This window comes from Corvus hawaiiensis, chromosome 6 (genome assembly GCF_020740725.1).
Source record: "Corvus hawaiiensis isolate bCorHaw1 chromosome 6, bCorHaw1.pri.cur, whole genome shotgun sequence".
In the NCBI taxonomy this organism is placed as follows: Eukaryota; Metazoa; Chordata; class Aves; order Passeriformes; family Corvidae; genus Corvus; species Corvus hawaiiensis.
Window position 1 is genome coordinate 5,826,637 of NC_063218.1, and position 19,763 is coordinate 5,846,399.

Sequence of the window (19,763 nt, forward strand, 5' to 3'; positions counted from 1 at the left end):
GTAATCTTGCTTTCTGTCTTTCACATTTTTAGTAAGGTTTTTTGTCAGTTTTCTTTTTTTTTTGCTAAACTGTTACATTTTGTGTATGTATGTTATTTTTAGTCTGCTAATGTATCTCTTCCAGCTGCAGTAGTCATCAGCTTTTCATTTGGGTGCTGTAACCTTCTCCTTCAAGCTCATACTTCAGCCTCACTCTCCATACACAATGGTGTTGAGCTGCTGCTGTATCTGCTGCATGTATTCCAATCTGCCAGCCCCAAATTTAGCATCTAACATCTCTTACTGCTGGTTTTAATTTTATGTCAGCTCTGTTTATGGAAAGTGACTTTTCTTTCAGCAAAGATACACTTTGAAACAAACAGCTTAAGAAAACTCCTTGTGGGTAGAACGTGGAGGTCCCGTGCGCTGCTCAGAGGGTTGTTCTGTCTGAAAAAGGCTCTGCCTGTGGGATAATGCTCCCAACAGCTTTGTCTGTCCAGGTCCTACCTCAGATCTCCTGGATGTGAACACACAGAAAGGTTGCAGTGTTGAAGCGTTTATTACAAATCCCCATAGCTGTTGTAATCCTCAGTGATCTGTCAGCTCTGCCAACACCCACGCTTCTTCCTTAGCTGAAATTACAGTCTGAGATGGGAATGAAGTTCAACTTTGCATTTAGAAAGAGCTGAGATTGTCCATAGGAATCCTAACCACAGCTCTAGTGGTTAGGTGATTGGCAGCCTGGTCTCATCCAGTTTCTGCCTCTGTTAATTGTAGTTCTTGCATCAATCAGTGTTTATTTAACACAATTTCCCTCCTCTAGTATTTGTGCAAGCAAATTGTTCGAGTGCAGTGGTCAAGCAGTATTCCAGGAACATGCACACATGCATGCCCACATGTATATTTAATTTCTTTTGCCATATTAATGGCCATGGTAGAGCATAATCTTTTGTTTCTGTGTATTTTTTTGCAGATGTTAAGTGTATGTTTTTACTAGCAGATATTTTAAATTGTAGGCAATTGTTCAACAAAAATAGGTACTCAAATACCAAGTCTAAGCAGCAACTTACTTATGCAAAGGGCATAAATATTGAATAGTTTGATTCAACTTCTTTACCTGGACCACTTGTTTCCAGATGTGGTTGCACAACTGTTCTGTTTTTGTTAAGTCATTATAGCATCTGATACTCTTTCATTTGGTGCAGAATTTATCTTAACTGTAGTTAGGATGTATCAAAAGTGTCAGTTAAACTATCTGTGAAAGTATTTTATATGCATAAACCCTCCAGAGCTGTACATTTGGGAAACCCATCTAAAGAATGTTTTGTGCATTAAATTATTTTTATAGATAAAGGTTAGCAGGTGTGTGTGTGTTTGAAAGGCTCAGAGCCAGTCTAACACATCCTATGTCTTTTTAAAAAACAAAACCATACAATATGAACATTTATTAATATTGAGTGGAGATGTTTCTGTCTGCATAACAAGAATTCCACATAGTTTTGATGACATGAAATGAGGATTGCGTTAAAAAGTTGTAATTTGTGAGCCCTCTGTTAACATTTAATGACCCTGTCAGAGGATGTGATTGATGCAATTAAGTTGTCTTGCTTGTGTGTTGTATAATTGATATGGACTGAGAGTAAGATCCTAATTTAGAACATATGAATATCTTGTTCTGTTGAATTCAGGAATGAAATTAAAGCGATTTATAAATGTCTGCTTTTACTTAAAATATGGGGGAGGGAGGAGAAACATCTGCATGCCAAAGCTTTTTCAGCAGAGTCAAGGATTTATATTCTGTATTTCATATTTTGAATGCTTTTATCATATAGGATTAAATTTACAGATCACATTGATTTTAAAGGCACTATCAAAACATTTATTCTGCCTTTGGAAAATAAGTGTATTTTTACAACAGTACTTTGAGGACAAAATGGACGCATTTTCTGATAAGCAGTCCACTATACAGTTTTTTTGAGGTCTTTTTAAGTATAAGAATTGGTATTCCAAAATGAAGCAATGTACAAAATTACTTTTTCTCCTTCATTTCCTCACTGCTGTTTTCCTCTCTGTTCCCCCCCTCGCCCACAAATGTTTCTTCATTTACCGTAAAGTAACCAAAATAATTTTCTGCCTGTTCTGCTGAGCTTGTGAACCTCAGTGGCAGCTGTGGGTTTGCTGCATGTCTAGAATCAGGAAATTTAGACAGAGGTCCCACATCTACACATAGTGCATGATCCTTATGTCCTCTGCTGTGATGCTGTTCCTCCTCATCTGAACATCCACCAGACTGGAAAGAAAGAAAAAGTTTAAAAATATATGAATGCTAAATGATAACAACGTGATGAATAAATACTACAGCAAGGAGCTGATCTGGGCAAAGTTGCTTCTTCACTGTAGCAGTAGCAGACCTAGCTAATAATACACTTTTTGAAGAATGATGTATTTTGACTTGTTTTTACTAGACACATTGTCACCTAACGGTTCCTTTGGGTTTGATACAGTAAAGATGCCCTCAACCTTGAAATTTCTCTGTTCACTTACATTACATCTTTTTTTCAAACAAGTGACACAAGTGGCTGTCCATGATGTATAGCAGTAGTTAATATACCTGTATGGTAATTCTTCTCTAGCACAGGTGTTATGGTACTTTCCTCATGATAACTTGAGGTGCTGCCTGTTTATTAGGTGCTAACCATATCCTGGACTAAATAAACTGGAAGGTCAAAAGTCAAGGTGTTTATAGGTGGTAAAGTCGGAGGCTGATGTGCAAGATGTTTATCAGTACAGGATATGGTTATTGCCAAGTCAGGGCAGCCACCCTCAAGATGTTTCTGTTACTTAACAACTTATCCATCTGTGCTTTCCTCAGTTCAGAGATGGGATTTGGATGCTTCAAATAGATTTTAAATATGTGAGGACCTCACAGCCTCTACAATGCTTTTTAATAGGTGTGGTTTTATGTATAAACATTACACCAGATTTCATCAGCATAATTTCCATCCCTTCTGTCTTTTACTTCTTTCATGGATGTATGCAAGGAAGGGAAGCTCAGCAGTGAGTGGGAATTGATGTTGCTGTTTCTTCAGGTGTGTAAATTGTAATCCACTTTTAGATACACACAGTGTGCTATGTAAGTACTTCTGCTGGAAATCTGCAGAGTATGAAACATCCTTCCCTCTGACCATTGCTGTGAATCAAGGTGGGGATTTGCATGTTGTGCTGCTGAGAAGTAAATTGGCACACCTGCATGGATCAGACCCCTGATCCATGCAGACACTTGCCTATGGAACATTGCCTGCAATGCTGGTTTCTTATGGAATGATGATCTGCTCCCTCATTATCTGGGAGCTCTGTTTCATATCAGTGTAGAAACTAGGAGTACAAATTCATGTAAATAGCATGTGACACAAGAAGTTATTTTTTTCTTTTCCTAGTGGTTGCTTTGTCTAAGATCACAGTTCTAAATTAAACATATTTTTAGGACTCCTGAGCTTTGTATCAGTCCTAAATAGATTTTCCAACAGGTCTTGGTACCTTGATGGGAAACTGCTGCTGCTGCTTACTTCAGTCTGCATTGTTTTTCCTCTGGCCCTTCTTCCTAAAATTGGTGAGTAATTAAAGGAGAGAAGTGAATATTATTCTACTTTAGTAGCAATTACAGTTGAAGACTTTAAAACCTTAATGGGTTATTTATTTATTTAAACTGGTGGGGGGCTGCTGGTGGTGGTGATTACTTAAGTTGTTGTAGTGTGTTCTGCCTTCCAGCCCTGCCTAGTTAACCTATTACTTGGGTTGCAGTAGTATTTTGTCTGCAATACTAAAATAAAATCTTTACAGCAGAACATTAAAGAGCTGCATTTACTTACAGCATGCCATTAGTGGTAAGCTAGTTCTAATTCTGCCCTACAAAACTACATAAATGATCTGTGACAGGCAGTTGGAATGTTGTTATTCTGAGTCCTAAGCCCCAGATACCAAGCACTGTAATAGAAAACATGCCTAAAATGTAAAGCTTTAGCTGTACATTCGGATCACTTTCCTTATAAATTCTCTTTTATTTTTACTGTTATTTTACAGGCTTTCTTGGCTACACAAGTAGTTTATCATTTTTCTTTACGGTGTACTTTACTCTTGTGGTAAGTTAAAAATCTCTGCACAGCTTATCTTTTTTTTTACCTTATTGTTTGAATGTTTTCATAAGTCTGTTTTGAAATTAATTTGTCTTCCCCTCCCCCTTAACTTTTTATGTGAAATTTAGAATTTTCCTTAAGTTCAGTATGTGCTTGCTTGGACAGATTACTTTTGTTTTGCTGAGGTTTGGAAATGTGTATGAACTTCCAAGCATGTGAAAAGATTTAAAATAATTATATTTTGGGCTGGTAAATATAACAATTCTTTTTTTTTTTTTTGCTGAGGGTGCAGCAAAGGGAGCTGGCACATACATTTTTGTTTCCCTACTAGCAGAGAATGGAATTCTGTTTTCTTAACTTCTAGCTATTACTTACTGCAACTAGTGCAGAAGAAAATTTAATATACTCCAAATAAATTAAATTTACATGTATAATGGAGTGACAGAGTTCAGAAAAAGGCAAAGAAAACTAGAACTTCATTAAGGCAGTTTACAAGATTCATTAATACGTCAATGACCTTATTCTCCTTTCCAGCTGAAAGGAAAAGTTCTTTTCTCTGAGCCATATGGGGGTTTTTGACCCTGATGTTCACCCTCTCAAGGCCCCTGTGAGGTAGATGTTTCCAAATACCAAAAGTGAGACCTGCTAGGCAGATCTAAGAGAGAAAATGTGCCTTTAAGTTGCACTTTTTTCTTTCTACAGGGAAAAAGTATGTTAATGCACATGTGTAATATGTGGTACAACTGAACAGCTCTCACTCTGTCATCTGTTTGAGTCTTATTTGGGAGCCTGGCAAAAATGTTCCCCCTCTGCCCTGTCATTCTGGCTTGCATTGACTTGCATTTAATACCTGTTTCACAAAGGGATAAACAGAGTTGAAGGCAAGTTGAACAAACATGCCATCCAGGAGACCAAGGCAATCCATTAGGAACTAAACCATGTGATAAAACCAAACTTCAAAGCTGTCAAAACATCTCCCTAGGGTATCCCTGGAGAGTTGCAGTGTTTGTAGGACCTTGGGAAGTATTCTTCTTAAGCTGAACATTGAGAAGCAGCCACAGCCTCTCCAGAGTTAATGGAAATTCATTTGTAATATTTATAAATTACCTTAACTTTTGACCTCTCTCCTAAAATTTATCTTTAAAAGAAAAAAGGAATTGGAAAAAAAAGGTAAGAAAAAGCACTAACTGTAACGCTGACATAGGCCTTTGACTGAAGCAAGTTGCAAGGGTTTTAAAACCAGTTCAGCTCCCTAGATTTCTAAGGGAATGCCTATGGATCTCCGAGGAAAGCTGTTGTAATGGGTGGATGCATTTGAAAACAACTTCAGTCCCTGAAAAAGCAAATGTGTAAGCATGAGTTAAACTAGATTTTAGTTTGTGATTCTCTATCAAAAAAAGTGGGTAGAGAGTGCTAATGAAGGAGTACAGACTGCTGGATTTTTTATGAAATGGTTAAATTTGTGTGCTTACTCTTTCTTGTTAAATGGCAAAGCAGCACCCTCAGTAAATCTAAGTGAGGTCAAAATTTTTAAAAGCCTTTATGGGTATTTCCAGAAAACCAATACTCTTGACAGAATATTCTGACTTGTTCAGGCCCTGAAAGTCAAAGGCATTAAATGTGGTTTAGTTTTCATATCTAATTGCTTTGAAGTGGGTGATATGTGCTGTTGAAATGGTGTTTTAGTTTGCACACTGTTAATTTCTATGTGGCAGATATGTTTTAATTTGTTCCAGAAGAGAACTGTGTTAGTCATATGGAAGTGATATAATTATATTTTGCATATACAGTAATTCTGTGCCTTTTCAAGTGCACACCATCTGTTCAGCTTTTTGCCAGCAAGCCACAACTTTACTGCAGCCTGCAGAAAAGAGACGTCTTGGTCAGTCTGGTCAGGGAGTGCACCGAGCAAAGGGCTGGAGACTTCTTTGTTCTGGGCTCTGCTCTGGGGCCTGGGCACGTCATGAATGTCCTCTGTGTGCCTCAGTATCTCTTCCTTTAAAACCAATAAACTGGTTCTAGTCTTCCCTTGCAAAAATACTGCAGACACTGAGATGAGCTGATCTAGGAGATAAACAAGTGTATATAAGTATAAATTCAAAGCCAGATTCTGTGAGGTCCTGAGCACTTTTGGTTCTGACTTTTGAATGCTTCCCCGAGTTGAATCCTCAGGGAAAAGAAATTGATTGTTAAACTGTTTTGTTATTGCCTCCCCTCTTGCTGTATTGAATATTGGTGAAGCGTAAAGACACACTTTTATTTTTTTTGTGTATGATGTGGAGACAGCATTATTGGTAGCTTGTTCAACAAAGGTGTTAATGATTGCTGATGGTATGTTTTTATAAATCTCTTATGTTCCCAGAACAAAACATGTTGCAGATTGGGAACCTGCCATATGTAATGAGTGATGTTATGCACAGACAGCCCCTTTGCTGAGTGCTGTCAGTACTGCTGGAATAAAGGGATTCCTGTTTTCCCTCTGCAGGATACAAAAAATCACTGAGATTATTAGAACACTTTGAGCCTCTAACTTTATTCTTTAGCAATGTTTTTGGTTTGGTCTTAAAATACCCTTTTCCCACAGAATCTGTCTTGATTTTTAAGGTTTTTTTCACTTAAAACCAAATGTTTGTTATACTCAAAAGAATGTTTATATGAAATAGGCTTGAAGTTCTAGAGGGGAGTTGTGGTGCCTGCATGACTGCTCAGCTAACTGGGCTGTGCTGCCAGCTTAAAAATCCTTTCCTCCTGGGGAACCTCATTAGACTACAATTGGAAACCCAAACACATTTGAATAATTAAGTAGGTGGGCAAATATAAATACAGATTTTTAAATGCACCTAGTGCATTTTATTTTGTCTTCTTTTATTTCCACTTCAGTCTATTCTTAATCTGTATTACATTTATTTTAGAAAAATGTTTTCCAGCCTTTTAGGTTTGGCTTGTCTGGTCCTCCCCTGCAATGTTTATATATATCTTTGCTCTTTAGCTTGCAGGAAAGCTTCCCCTCACCACTGCCAGGCACATTTTACTTTCCCCAAACCTTGCCCTTCAGCTCCATGCCCCTTTCCAGTGCTCAGGAAGCCTATTCCAGCTTTAGACAGAGTTCCCCCAAAGCTGACTACTTTGGAGCCTTCAAAGCCTTCCCCTGTCTGGGTGCCTTTAAACACAACACAGGCCCAAATTATATTTTAGTGCTTGGTGTTTGCAGGCTGCTGTTGATCAGACTCCCACCTAGTTCCATACCTTGAGTGAGTTGTTCTTGTGCAATTTGAAACATGTTACTGCCACAATGCACTCAGCCTGCCATGTACCCACAGTTTTCTTTCCCCACATTTTGGCCAGAGGTAACATTTGTTTGCCTCTCCTGGCACTGGTGACAAGAGGGAGCATCTAATCCTCTGGGAAACACCACTTGGCAGCAGGCAAAACACAGTTGTCTGAGCCAGGAGAAGAGCTCCCTTCCATGTTATTCTTCTCATGAATCTGAGTCCTTAATTAAGTTTTTAATTATTTGCTCTAGGCTTCCAAAAGAATTATAACCTCTAAAGCCAGGCAACTACAATAGGAAATTAATTAGGGTGAGGAGAGCAATGCAACTATCATTTTAAGCTGGGCTCCTGAAGAAGGAGGTAACATTCCTTATTTTAATTTCCCTTTGATTTTCAGCCCTGTTACTTGGCAGTCCCTAAACCAGCAGGGTGTAGCTGAAGGCCCAATGACATTCTGGGACAATAATTGCATTTATTGTTTTTCCTTTGCTTTCTAGTCCAAGCCATATGTTTCTGCCTTTTAAGATTAGCCCTAGGCTCTGCTCTATCTCTGTTAAGGGCTTGTGTGCTCGGGGCGCGAGCCTGGGATCGCTAACACAGCAGCAATTCCGGACGGGAGGCCCTTGGTGTGGAGCTCAGGGAGAGTGGCTGGGAAGTGCTGGTTGTATTTCAGCTCATGTCAGAGCCCATTGCTGTGCCCCACCTCCAGATCCGTGGGCCATAAGGCTGCCAGCTGTGCAGGGTGAGCAGCTGGATGGAGTGGCACTGACAAGCTTTTCTGTCAAGTCTCCTTCTGGTGGCCTGTCTACCAGGCAGGCCTGGTAATTTACTGGGGGTGTAGCTCCCTGCTGTGTGTTCCAACAGGCTGATACTTCAGCTGTGTGTATCTAAATTGAAAACTGATTTTTAGGATATCATTCATACATGAAATATGCTGTCTCTGCAGGTTATGATTAAGAAATGGTCGATCCCTTGTCCTCTACCTCTGAGTAGTGCCATAGAGACTTTACAGGTAAAGTCCATGCTGGTTTGAAGTCCTAATTTTACTAGTAAACTGTAATGCTTTTTTTACATTAACACTTTCAGAATGGCTTACAATTTAAATTCCTTCTTTTATTAATCATCACAGAATCTGAAAAATTTCATGTCTGTGGTTTGGGTTTATTTTTTCATTATGCCTTTTCTTTTCGTGTTTATGTTTTACAGGTTTCAAATTCTACTGGGGATTGTAAAGCAAAGCTCTTTCATCTTTCAAAAGAGGTAATCTCTATTAACAATACACAAACTTAAAGGGGGGTGGTGGTTTTTAAAAAATTGGGGTTTAAGCCTTACCCAGGGTAAGCTGTCCTTGTGTAAAACTTATTATGGGTTGCTGAAATATTTTCTGTACCTGCTGCCAAGTGTTATCCGTCTCACTTTTTTTTTTTATATGAAGGCTGACTGTCCAAGTTAGTAATTATGAAAATATTTTGGAAATATGACCAAAGAAGAAAGTATAACAGATGAAGCAGTGGTCAGCCTCATCATGCAATCAGATCAAGCCAACTTAACATGCCCTCAGCTGGAAGTTGGTGCTATTTGGCTGTGTGCTCTTAGTTACTGGCAGGGTTGAGCAGGTTTCCTGACACTGCCTGCACCTACCCTTAGTTTTTCCTTACCTGAAGCTAATTCTTCAGGCCTGATGCAATCTTGTGCATCTCTTTGGATGCCAGCTCTGGTATTTGTTAATTAATGTGGCATTTAAATCATGTCACCACCCATCAAGGCTTGCAGGAGGGGAAGCATCATGTAGAACCCTGGTCTCTGTGGGGTGAAGAGGAAGGGAAAAAGGTAAATCTGGGATAGCCCTGTAGTGGGATTTAGGAGGGATGTGGCTGCATTTCTCTGAAAAAGCAAAATCCATCCCTACCCTCCCAAGAAAACGGTAAGGGGAAGGAAAAAAAAAAAAAAGCTTGGGCAATGCAAATGTGAGCCAAATGTTATCTGTAGATCAAAGAAGAAACATCTACCATGGGATCCTGGCCTTTTGTGCTTTGAAGAATCTTGTCACTCACCTCTACTTCTTTTTAAAATTAAGTTTTATCAATAGAAAGTGGCATATCTTTTACCAGTACAGGCCTGATTATTTCAGCACAAAAGTGTTTGTTACAGTTCAGCTTATTCCACTTGGCAATTGCAGTAAGCTGTACAAGATCATTCATCTCTTTTATTACAAGTTTTTGGAATAATGCACCACTAATTGTGTGGTTGCACCTTTAATTACATAACTGTCTTAAAACTTCAGATGCCAAAGCATGTTATATTTCCTATTAATATTTTCTGTTGTATTTTATGTTTTATCCAAATTTTTCTGAAGGAGTAATAAGAAAATAGTCAGGTCAGGGTTAAGGAATCAGTAATTTGACAGGTGGCCATGGATATTAGAATTTGGAAAACTTCTTAGAGAATTTCACAAATGATACACTGGCTCTGGGACATATCCTGCTCTTTCTACATAAGTACTTGGCTTCAGTATAGTCAAAAAAGAATCTTCCAGTTTTTGGCTTATAGGCAGCATGACTTCTCCTGATGATGAAACTGAGCTATGTCCACTTGAACTTACATGACTTGAAAAGGTTGAATTTTTGTGGACTGATTTAGAGACACCATTTCTGTGTTGTGGAGATTTATCTCAAAGCATTCATCTAGAAATATTTCTACTGACTTCCAACACTTGAACTGAATTTTGAGTTCATCCAGATATTTTTTGAACAAGCGGTAATAGCAAACAAATTAAAAGATGTTTTCTTTCTATTTTAGAGTGCTTATGCAATACCAACTATGGCCTTCTCTTTTCTGTGCCATACCTCAGTCTTGCCAATCTATTGTGAGCTCCAAAGGTAATGTATGACAACACATGCAATATTAAAATATAATTATAACTTTTTTTGTAGTATTTCCCCTAAATTAATCCTGAGTAATTTTTATTTTTAAGTCAGTGCCATCAAACACTGCAAACTAAGGAGCTTTCATGCTTTTGGGAAATGTATAGTTTTAGTCTGTACTGGCTTTTTCTCTCTTACAGGAGAGAAAAGTAGTAAATATGGTTCCATCATCAATGTCAGTATATTGTCCTGCCCTGGACAATCAGGAGAAAAAAAAAGGTCATTTGCTAAGGTACTTCAATAGTTAATTTTTATGACTGTACCTGAATCTGCATTTGGCCACATCTGATCCAGTGAGGGTTTTTTGACAGAGATTCTGTTCCTGGCTCTGAATAGATATCATCCTGTGTAAATCCCAGTTTTCGTTAAAAGAGACACTAAGAGGTCTGAATTCCATACAAGATGGGGACAATGTTAATTGTCTGCTTGAAAAGTGCCCTTTTAATTACCAGATTAAAAATACTTTTAAACCCCCTAAATACCAGTGACAGCACAGACTGTCACTGAATACTGAATACTCAGTGGCCATCAATTGGGCTAGTACTTCCTTATCAAAGGCAAGGTACTATATAGATTGTGCTGTGTTTAATCATCCTCAATACAGATAAAGCAACACTAATTTCCTTTTTTTTTTTCATTTTAGTCCATCCAAAAGGAGAATGCAGAAGGTAACTGTCACAGGAATTGGTCTGAGTTTCCTAATTTACTTTCTGTCTGCTCTCTTTGGGTACCTGACATTTTATGGTAAGTGTATTCTTCAAGTAATCCTTAGAACAGGGGTTAACGATAAATGGTAAATGTTTTCTGCCTGGAATGTTTCAGGCACTGGTACACTTGAACCCTCAGATTTTAAAAATTCAAGAGGATAAGCTTTGAGTTGGGTTTTCCAGCACATGCTCCTGGTCTTACATGCAGTTCCTGAGCCAGAAGTGTGTCTGTTTGATACATGAACTGAACCAAGAAGTGCACATTTCTTAGAAATGTTGTTGACATAGTGCTTGATGAACTAAATGTACCTTTTTATTACCAATCAGAAGAGTGGGTGGGGTATCACACTTGCCCTACAGAATTCTACAGGCATCTTTCATTTGCTGTAGAGTTCAGGTGACTCTGCGTTGTAGTACCAATTTTATTACTCTACATTTGGACTTCTAAATACTTCTGGGTACAGTTTTTTAGTAGAGTTTAAACATAGATGACTTCTTCTGTCTGGTATTCTTGTATGTCCCAAGTGCACAGAAAGGTATCAGACCCCTTATCTACATAGTGGCCTTTTTGTAAAGGTCCATCACAACCTTGGCAGAAGTAGGTGAGTGTCTATTTCATAGAGCAATGGTAACACATCTGGTCTGATTGAATTGCCTCTACTTACTGATTCTGGAGTGCTTTCATACCAGTGCTGTCACATAAATGCATCACAGTCATCTATGAGGATCACTCTAATGTCTTCTGACACTAGATGATCACATGCTGATCTTTACTGATTGGAATTAATGAAAATTCTTACAGGAGACTGTTAGACAGTAAGATGAGAGTTCTGATTAGGATTTCCTCTCCTTTCAGAGTGTTTTAAAATTCTTCATTGTGGGGATGAGACTGTTTCTGACAAAGCACCAAGAATATTGATTTTCAGCATCTAATAATTCCAGATTTTTAGAGACTTTTGTACCTCTTACCCCCAAGTGTAAGCATATGTCTGAAAATATTCCCTAGATATTCAGAAACCTTGGAAAAATTATATGGGAAGTCTTGAAGGCCCTAATAGCATATTGGCCACTGTTGCTGTTTCCTGACTGTCTCTGTGGGGTTTGTTGGAAAATACACATTTAAGTGCAACTCTGAGAGGTTCAGCAGGCAGTGCAGGGTAATTATCTGTCCAGATGAAATCTCAATAAGAAAGGGAAAAAAAAAAAAAAGAGGAAAAAAGAGTAGTCCTGGAAGCCATCCCAGTTGCTGTTACCTTTACTGCCATGATTTCTTTGGGACAAGACCCTGTCTTGACCGTAGTCTTTCAGTCTGTTTCACTGGGAATGATTTTGGTTTTCTGCAGGATCGATTTCTTTTAGTAACTTTAATAAGACTCAGGAGCCTGAAATGCTGGAATCAAGAGTGGATGTCTGTAAGAGTTGTTTTGTTTGTTTGGTTTGGTTTTTTCCCCTTGCAAGCTTCTTCTCCTTTTCACTTTCTGGTTGTCTTGTTTAATTAACTTACTTCTTTAAACAGAGAAAGTCTGTTCCCTGTTCCTAAAACACCAGTCTGAGAAAATGTAAAACATTTTATTTTAAATTGAAAACAAAAGAGGAATTCCCTCTTTGAAATGAGGCATGTTTCATCTCTCTGTGGTTCAGATGGTTTCTTCTGTTTTCTGTGAATTTGAAACTTCACAGAGTGACTGGACTTTGAAAATTTCGGTCCATTCTGAAGTCCAAAAAAGCAGAGTTAAGATTTAAAAAAAAAAAAAATCAGGGTAGCAGCCCACTCTCTCAGTGCTCTGACTTTTGCTGTTAAATTTCCTCATCTTTTTTTTTTTTATGCTGTCTCCTTCACATTTGTGTCTTTTCTTTAGGCATCTTTGGCTTCAGCAGATGCTCTGCCTGGACTGCCTCCTCAAGTTTCTCATTTCTCTGAAGATTTTGCATCCTAGTGTATCAGTTATGCCAGAGTGTATCTGCATCCCCCAAGCAGATGGATCCATTTGAATGTCACCTTAATATGCCTTGCTAATTACCTTAGCTCTCCAGTGATTAACAAAGCAATTAATTTGTCTTGTTTTCAGACAAAGTGGACTCTGAATTGCTGCAAGGCTATTCCAGGTACCTGCCAAACGATACCATCATCATGACTGTGAGAGCAGCCATTCTGTTTGCTGTGCTCCTGACAGTCCCTTTAATCCATTTTCCAGTGAGTATTCCTAAGTGCTCTGGAGCTGGCAGTGAGCACTGGTCACTAATGCTTTGCAGACTGCAATTCTTGAGTCACATCTAGTCTTGTGTATCTTATTCACTTGTCAAGTGATTGATCAAAGACCACATATTTGCATATGTTCCATGAAAGCTCCAAAATAACAACTAACCACTAAGCTAATTTGTGCTCTTGAGACAGATTTCAGATTAAAAGTAGCCCACAGCATTGTTTTTAATTTAGAGAATTCAGAACTTCTAAAGTTTATTTTGATTTTTTTTTTTGGTCTTAAATTGAGTTTTGCTGACTTGGTTTTTCCTTTCTACATGCACGCACCCACACACAAGCACACTAATACTTGAAACTCAATTTAATTGTAAATTAAAAACACATATAGACCTATTTCACCAAAAAAACCTCTGCTTTAGCTTATCAGTACTGTGGTAGAACTGAAAATTCATTCAGTTAGGACCAAAAAAAATGATACAGGCAAAACTCTGTCTATGGAAGCACTGTATAGATTATGAATCAATTGGCAACATGCTGACATTTGCTACCAAGCATGTTCAAAGAGACAAAGCACTATCCCCCAGGCCTTCTTTTGTCCCTCCAAAAAAGGGAGGGGCCAGTAATTTCTTAAGACTAATGGCCATGTGATAAATCTTGCTTTAATACAGTAATAAATTACACTCTACACTACAGAGAGACAAAGCATTAAACTATTGCTAAGCTTCTGGCATTTAGATTTTTAAAATGTTCTTTCACATCTGGAATGATGTAATTCTTAAGGTTATGAAATTGAGATAAGATCAAAAAATATGTTATGTATGTATTTACCCACACAATGTTTGTCTTTGTATTGTGTAGGCAAGGAAAGCTGTGTTGATGGTGTTTTTCTCTCATCTTCCTGGGTCATGGATTTGCCATATCCTTGTCACCTTAACACTGAATACAGTTGTTGTTCTGTTTGCAATGTACGTGCCTGACATTAAAAATGTATTTGGAGTAGTTGGTAAGTTCTTGTGGTGGTTGGTTTTCTTGGTTTTTATTTTAAATTCAAGAAATTCAGTATATGATTCTGCAATGGACTTCAGTCTTCTCTAAGCAAAATCTTCCTGTTTTTTAAAGGTTCAACCACATCAACATGTTTGCTTTTCGTATATCCTGGACTATTTTATCTTAAGCTTAACAGAGAGGACTTTGTATCACCACAGAAACTAGGGGTATGTTTTCTTTTTTTCATGTGCACTAATAATATTTAAATAGGCTCATTTTAAATGCATTTTAATACAGAGTGGAGCACACAGTCCGAGGGGCAAAGCTCTTGTTTTCATTGCCGCTCACAAAATCTCTGAGCATTTTGTTTCATTCCTTACTGGTAGCTCTGGTCTTTCTGAAACTCCTTCACCAGAGATTTTTGGCAGGCATTGTGTCCGTGTGCTGGACCACTGATCTGAGTATGTGCTTTCCCCTATAGTTTTCAGATGTTGACTTTTAATCCAGTTTCTCCTCAGTTTTTACTCTGATGCTGTCTGGGCAGCTGGTACAAAGCTAAACTGCATTTAAGTGAAACAGTTTTTGTGCTTGTTTTCTATGCAAGACTTCTCAAAAACATCTTTTTTTTTTGTCCTCTTTCTTTTTTTTTTTCCCTCCTCTTTGTGGTTTCTCTTTTGGTGTAGTAGGTTAAGTTCTGGGTTGGAATTTGTGCTTTTTGCACTGTAACTGTCTGTCTTCATTTTAACCACTGCTCAGCAGAGCAGCTTCATGTCAGTGGCCAAAATGCTGACAAACTGTTTATACAGTCTTTCTGCTATTCTTATGATTTATGGGGCTGCTCTTGTATTGACAAAACAGGGAATCTGGAAGAAAATCTAATAATGATGCCCTCTGACCATTTTAAGTCATGACTAGTTCCAGCAGATTTGGGGCCTTGTGATAAATCAGCAAGCTACTGTTTCTTGAACTGTGGTTTTATTCAAAAATGTAAAAAAATCCATTGTAATTTTACTTGTATTTTGAGTAAAATACAAATTCAGTTTCTCAATTTGTTTAAAGTTGTAAAGGGCAGATTATTTTTTGTGCAGCTGGATAGTGGGAGCAGGGAAACCAGACTGCTCCAAGAGTTCCCAGTGAAACTATCCCAGGCTTGGTTTAGTTTCCCCCTAAGCAGATATTTTGTGTTTGAAGACTGGGTAATTTGAAACATTACAGATTATTTTAAAAGACACAATTTGTACCTATTCTTATGGACTTTCCTAAGCCTTGGACATGTAAAATGCTTCTTTCAGCAAAATATTAATTTTTGCTTTTCTTTCTTCACAGGCTTGTGCCTTGGTTATTTTTGGCATTTGCGTTGGCCTTCTCAGTTTGGTTCTGATAATTTCCAATTGGGTTGATCAGTAACAGCTTACTGACACTGTCTGAACTGAACTTCAGGAGCACAGCAAGAACCAGAGAGGTGCCAACACTACTGTGAGTGCTGGACATCCTAAAGAAACACTGACCAAAGCTGCCATGGAAGAAGTAATGCTCTTTTCAGCTACATTAGTGATGGTCCTTCTTTAATCTTGAGTCACTCTCTTCAGTTATTGGACAATTTGTCTTTGCCGTTCTAAAATATGAGTTTTTCATGATGTAATAATGACAGGTAAAAAGGTCTCGAGAATTTCTGCAATGCAAAAATGGTTTAGGGCACATGGTGAACAAAACAGACACTTGAAATAACTTGTCCTTTCAAGACAAGGTAAATAGACATTACATCAGTCTTTATGGGCATAATGTGATATCTGCACCTAGGATAATGCACATTGTCCTAATCCTTGAAAGACTTGTATTGCTTGAATAATTTCCAAAATTTCAACCAGTTCAGATTAAGAACTTGTTGATTCCAAGTGTTTAATTTATCCTAAGATGGATCTAGAGAGCAACTGCCTTAGCCCAGTTTAATGGGCAGATCATGATAATATTTTTTAATTTTTTTTTTGAAATACAGGTTTTCTGTGTCAGCACACTTGAATCATCCTGATGTAATTTTTAAATTAGCAGGCTTTGCCCATTAAGCATAATAGCATTTAGTAGCATTTCATTTTGTTTTTTCATTTTGCAATTAATAATAGACATTTTTCAATTAATATCTGCTTTTGAATACTTCTCAAAGTACCTCAGTATTCCTCCAAGTGAAAGACTTTTCTCTTTTTCTCTCTAATTCCCATTTTTACAAATGTTTCAGGTTTGAACTAAAGTGTTTCTGTATTTTGTGTTCTGTTGTGTGTCAGAGAATATTTGGGCTTAAAAGATGAAAATCTGCCTCTGTTGAAGACAAAGGGAAATTTTACTTTTTTAGAACCCTAATTTTACCTCATATGTCTATAAACTTCCATGTTTTATAATCACTCCTTTTTTTAGCCCCCTGAATGTGAATGCAATTTTCAACACCAACTGGGCTTTGTTGGAAATGGAATTGGGTACCCACAAGAGAAGTTCCTCATTGTAGTAGATTGAAAGCAGTGGCTGAGACTATGGTGTCTTTTTAAGATTTGCTTCTATCAGGTGCAATCTGATGGCCTTAAAGTGGCCTTATCTCTTCAGAGACTTCATGCCCTGAGGAAGCAAAGGCTGACTGAATGTGCTTGGTCCTCTCTTGTCTAATGGGAAGGAACAGCAAATAGCAGAGGTGGAATCACCTTCTCTATTCCTGAGCTGACAAACTAGGGTTTCTCATGCCAACAGATCACTTGGCTCTCTCAGGGTCCAGACGATACTTTTCATTTCTAATGGCTGGTCTGAGCCACCCAGGTGGTGCAGGTTAGTACTGCTTCAGAAATCCTTTTTGCTTGGAAGTATCCTTCTACCTAGGAGTTTAATATAGAAATAGACACATACGGTGAGGCCAGGGAACTAACTCAGGAGTTCTGGTAGGATCCCAAAGAAAAAGATCCCTGGAAAAGGCTGAAGTTATTTTTATAAAGAAGTTCCTAGCAGAGGTTTCGTGACTCCAGGTGAGCCATGTAATAGTTTGGCAGTACCAGAAACAGCACATCCACTCTTGGCCAGGAGTCCCCAGCTCCTCCTGTGGCACTGGCAGTGGCTGCTGTCAGCATGTTGAACCAGCAGAAAACCAAGGTGACCACAAGTTGTGACGTTATCTGCCTAAAAAGTGAACTTGCCTTTATTCTTCCAATTCAAATTCCTGTTAACCAGGTGTAGCTGCCTTCCTGCCTGTGGCTGTCCTCTGATAACTGTGTCTCACAGGCTTTGTCACACTGCAGGGATTCAGATGCTCATGGAATCTCTGGCACTACTGTAGAGAACTAAAAATATACCTTGTAAAAGTGTACCTTGAATAAGCACTGACAGCTGTATATCAGGAAGTGATTTTCTGTCTGACTGAACCAAAACTCCTTTGGAAAACAGGAGACCTTACACTGATGAGCATTAACTCAGGGATTTTTGTCAGACACTACAATTTAGAGAGTGTATTTATTATAAATTTTACAGAAGAACATCACTGCAGTCACTTTATTTTAAACTCTAACCAATAATGCTTAAGTCTGAATACTTAGATTATCTGTGAGGAGACAGAAACTTGGCAAAACTTTGCTAAGCTTTTGCTCTTCCCGCCTTGCTCTGAAACAGCTGAGTCTTGCCCTGCACTGTAATGCTCTGTTGCCCTCAGGCAGTTTGGTTTGTGTGCATCATCTTGAAAATGTGACTGAGAAAATACTTGAAATACAGGGTTAATTTTACAGTGGATTCCTGTAGTGCTGCAGAAGTCACTATAGTATTGTTTTTAATCCTTAGGTATTATCCTAACTAGCCTGACTATTGACTGACTATCCTGATAGGTAGACTTTGGAATGGTGAATTCCAGTGTATGAAGTTAATACTTGATGAGGATGAATGGGAGCAATTCACAGCTCTGCTGAGCTCTATTACTGTGTTTTGGCTGTGGTGCAGAAAGGAGAGCACAGGAGTTTACAGAATGCCTGTTACCTTTCATCTGAAAAAGAATTAGAAATGCTGCTACTTCTGAAATTTCTGTGGTTCATAACTTAAAATATAGAGAAAGGGAGAGAGAGGGGCAGAAAAAATATTCTGTTCCCAAATTTAGAAGGTATGAGTGTTGTCCACAATGAAAAACCAGAATAATTTATCGTTCTCATCTCCCACGGCTGTGCTGTGCATTGTGTCTCAAGGGTTTTCCCACACCTGTGCACTTCCATGAAGTTTTTGAGCAGAAGAGGCCTCCAGTCTGGAACTCTCAGTTCACTCAAATGCTGACAAATATTTTCTTCATTATTCTTGCATATAGATATTTTTTTCTTCCAAATTTCCAGATTTATAAATTTCAGTGACTCTACTTTATTGCCTGTCATCAGCGTTTTCCAACCTTCTTCTCTGAAGACAGGAATGGATGAGGGGACCCCCACAGCATTTCTGAACTCACTTGGAAAGGTTCCCTTTCCCCAGTTGAGCAGGAAGAACAATGTGAGAGATGAAAATTAATTGGTTGCCTTTGATTTATTTTCTCTTTTTCTCCTATTTCCATTCCTTGTCCATTTGGAGGCTGCTCAAGTTTCAGCTGGGCTGTGGTAAGCTGGGTGTGAAGAGTGTTTTCTGTAACCAGTGTGGCAGGAAGGAGACTGCCAAACAACAATGCTCAGACCCAGGATTATTGTAGAACTCCTTTCCTAGTTAGATTTAATTTAGCACTTTACCTGAAATTGTTGTTTTCAAGTTGATTTTGATGTTGAAACCATTCAGTGTAGCTGCTCTCCATACAAAGAAACCTTTGGACCTGTTTATTCTTACTGCCAGTGGGAGAGAATTTTCAGTATTACAAAAGGGCTGTGTAATTTCTCAGTTTGTGTTGGTGGTCTTGGTACTTGTGTGCTTCAGTAGTGTTCATCCAGCCACACTTCATGTGGAAATGGAATTCCCAAAAGAAATCAATAATGATCTGGATGTAAAAATTGCGCAGCTCATGTCAGACCTCTGTATTGTACAACAGATTTTCTGTTTTGAGTTCTCCTTGTCTCAGGTTCACTGTGGAACAGCCAAGGCATGTTCCAAAAAATGACCAGCAGAAAATAAAAAGCAGTTTACAATCTACACAAGTTGTGTGGGATCTCCACTCTGTTGTGCAGGTGATGTTTTGCATCACATCTTGAAATGTTCCCAACTGCCCCTCTCAGGCTGATCTGCTCCCAGTGATGGATTTTACTCTGGACTGTGCTCTCCAAAACACCAAGGTACAAAGAATGACTTTTCCAGTGAGAACTGCAGTTATTGTCCTCCCAGGTATTGGTTCCTGGACAGCAAACTCATCTCTTCCGTGCTGATCTGGTCCCCTCTGTGAACACAAGCCAGCAGAATTTATCTCAGAGGCTGTGGCTGCACAGCTCCGTGCCAGCACTGCCTCTGGGGTGTGGGGAAAGGGTGAGCAGCTGGCCTGGCAGTGCTTAATGGGGTGAAAAACTGCTCATGGAGACCCCTTTGGGAAGGGCCTTCTTGTGCAGCAAGGTGAGGGTCAGTCATGGGGGACAGGCCATTTC

At 38.6% G+C, this 19,763-nt stretch overlaps 1 protein-coding gene across 1 annotated transcript in view; it reads left to right on the forward strand.

The window, feature by feature from the left end:
* SLC38A6 (solute carrier family 38 member 6) overlaps positions 1 to 19,320 on the forward strand; it is a 38,212-nt gene extending 18,892 nt beyond the window's left edge. Inside the window, exons 7-16 of the mRNA XM_048307629.1 lie at positions 3,507 to 3,589; positions 4,060 to 4,118; positions 8,331 to 8,396; positions 8,591 to 8,644; positions 10,184 to 10,263; positions 10,952 to 11,052; positions 13,085 to 13,209; positions 14,077 to 14,221; positions 14,338 to 14,432; positions 15,532 to 19,320. Of these exons, the coding sequence (XP_048163586.1) occupies positions 3,507 to 3,589; positions 4,060 to 4,118; positions 8,331 to 8,396; positions 8,591 to 8,644; positions 10,184 to 10,263; positions 10,952 to 11,052; positions 13,085 to 13,209; positions 14,077 to 14,221; positions 14,338 to 14,432; positions 15,532 to 15,612 (889 nt within the window). The 3' untranslated portion in view covers positions 15,613 to 19,320. The remainder of the gene's footprint in view (positions 1 to 3,506; positions 3,590 to 4,059; positions 4,119 to 8,330; positions 8,397 to 8,590; positions 8,645 to 10,183; positions 10,264 to 10,951; positions 11,053 to 13,084; positions 13,210 to 14,076; positions 14,222 to 14,337; positions 14,433 to 15,531) is intronic.
* The last annotated feature ends 443 nt before the right edge of the window (positions 19,321 to 19,763 follow it).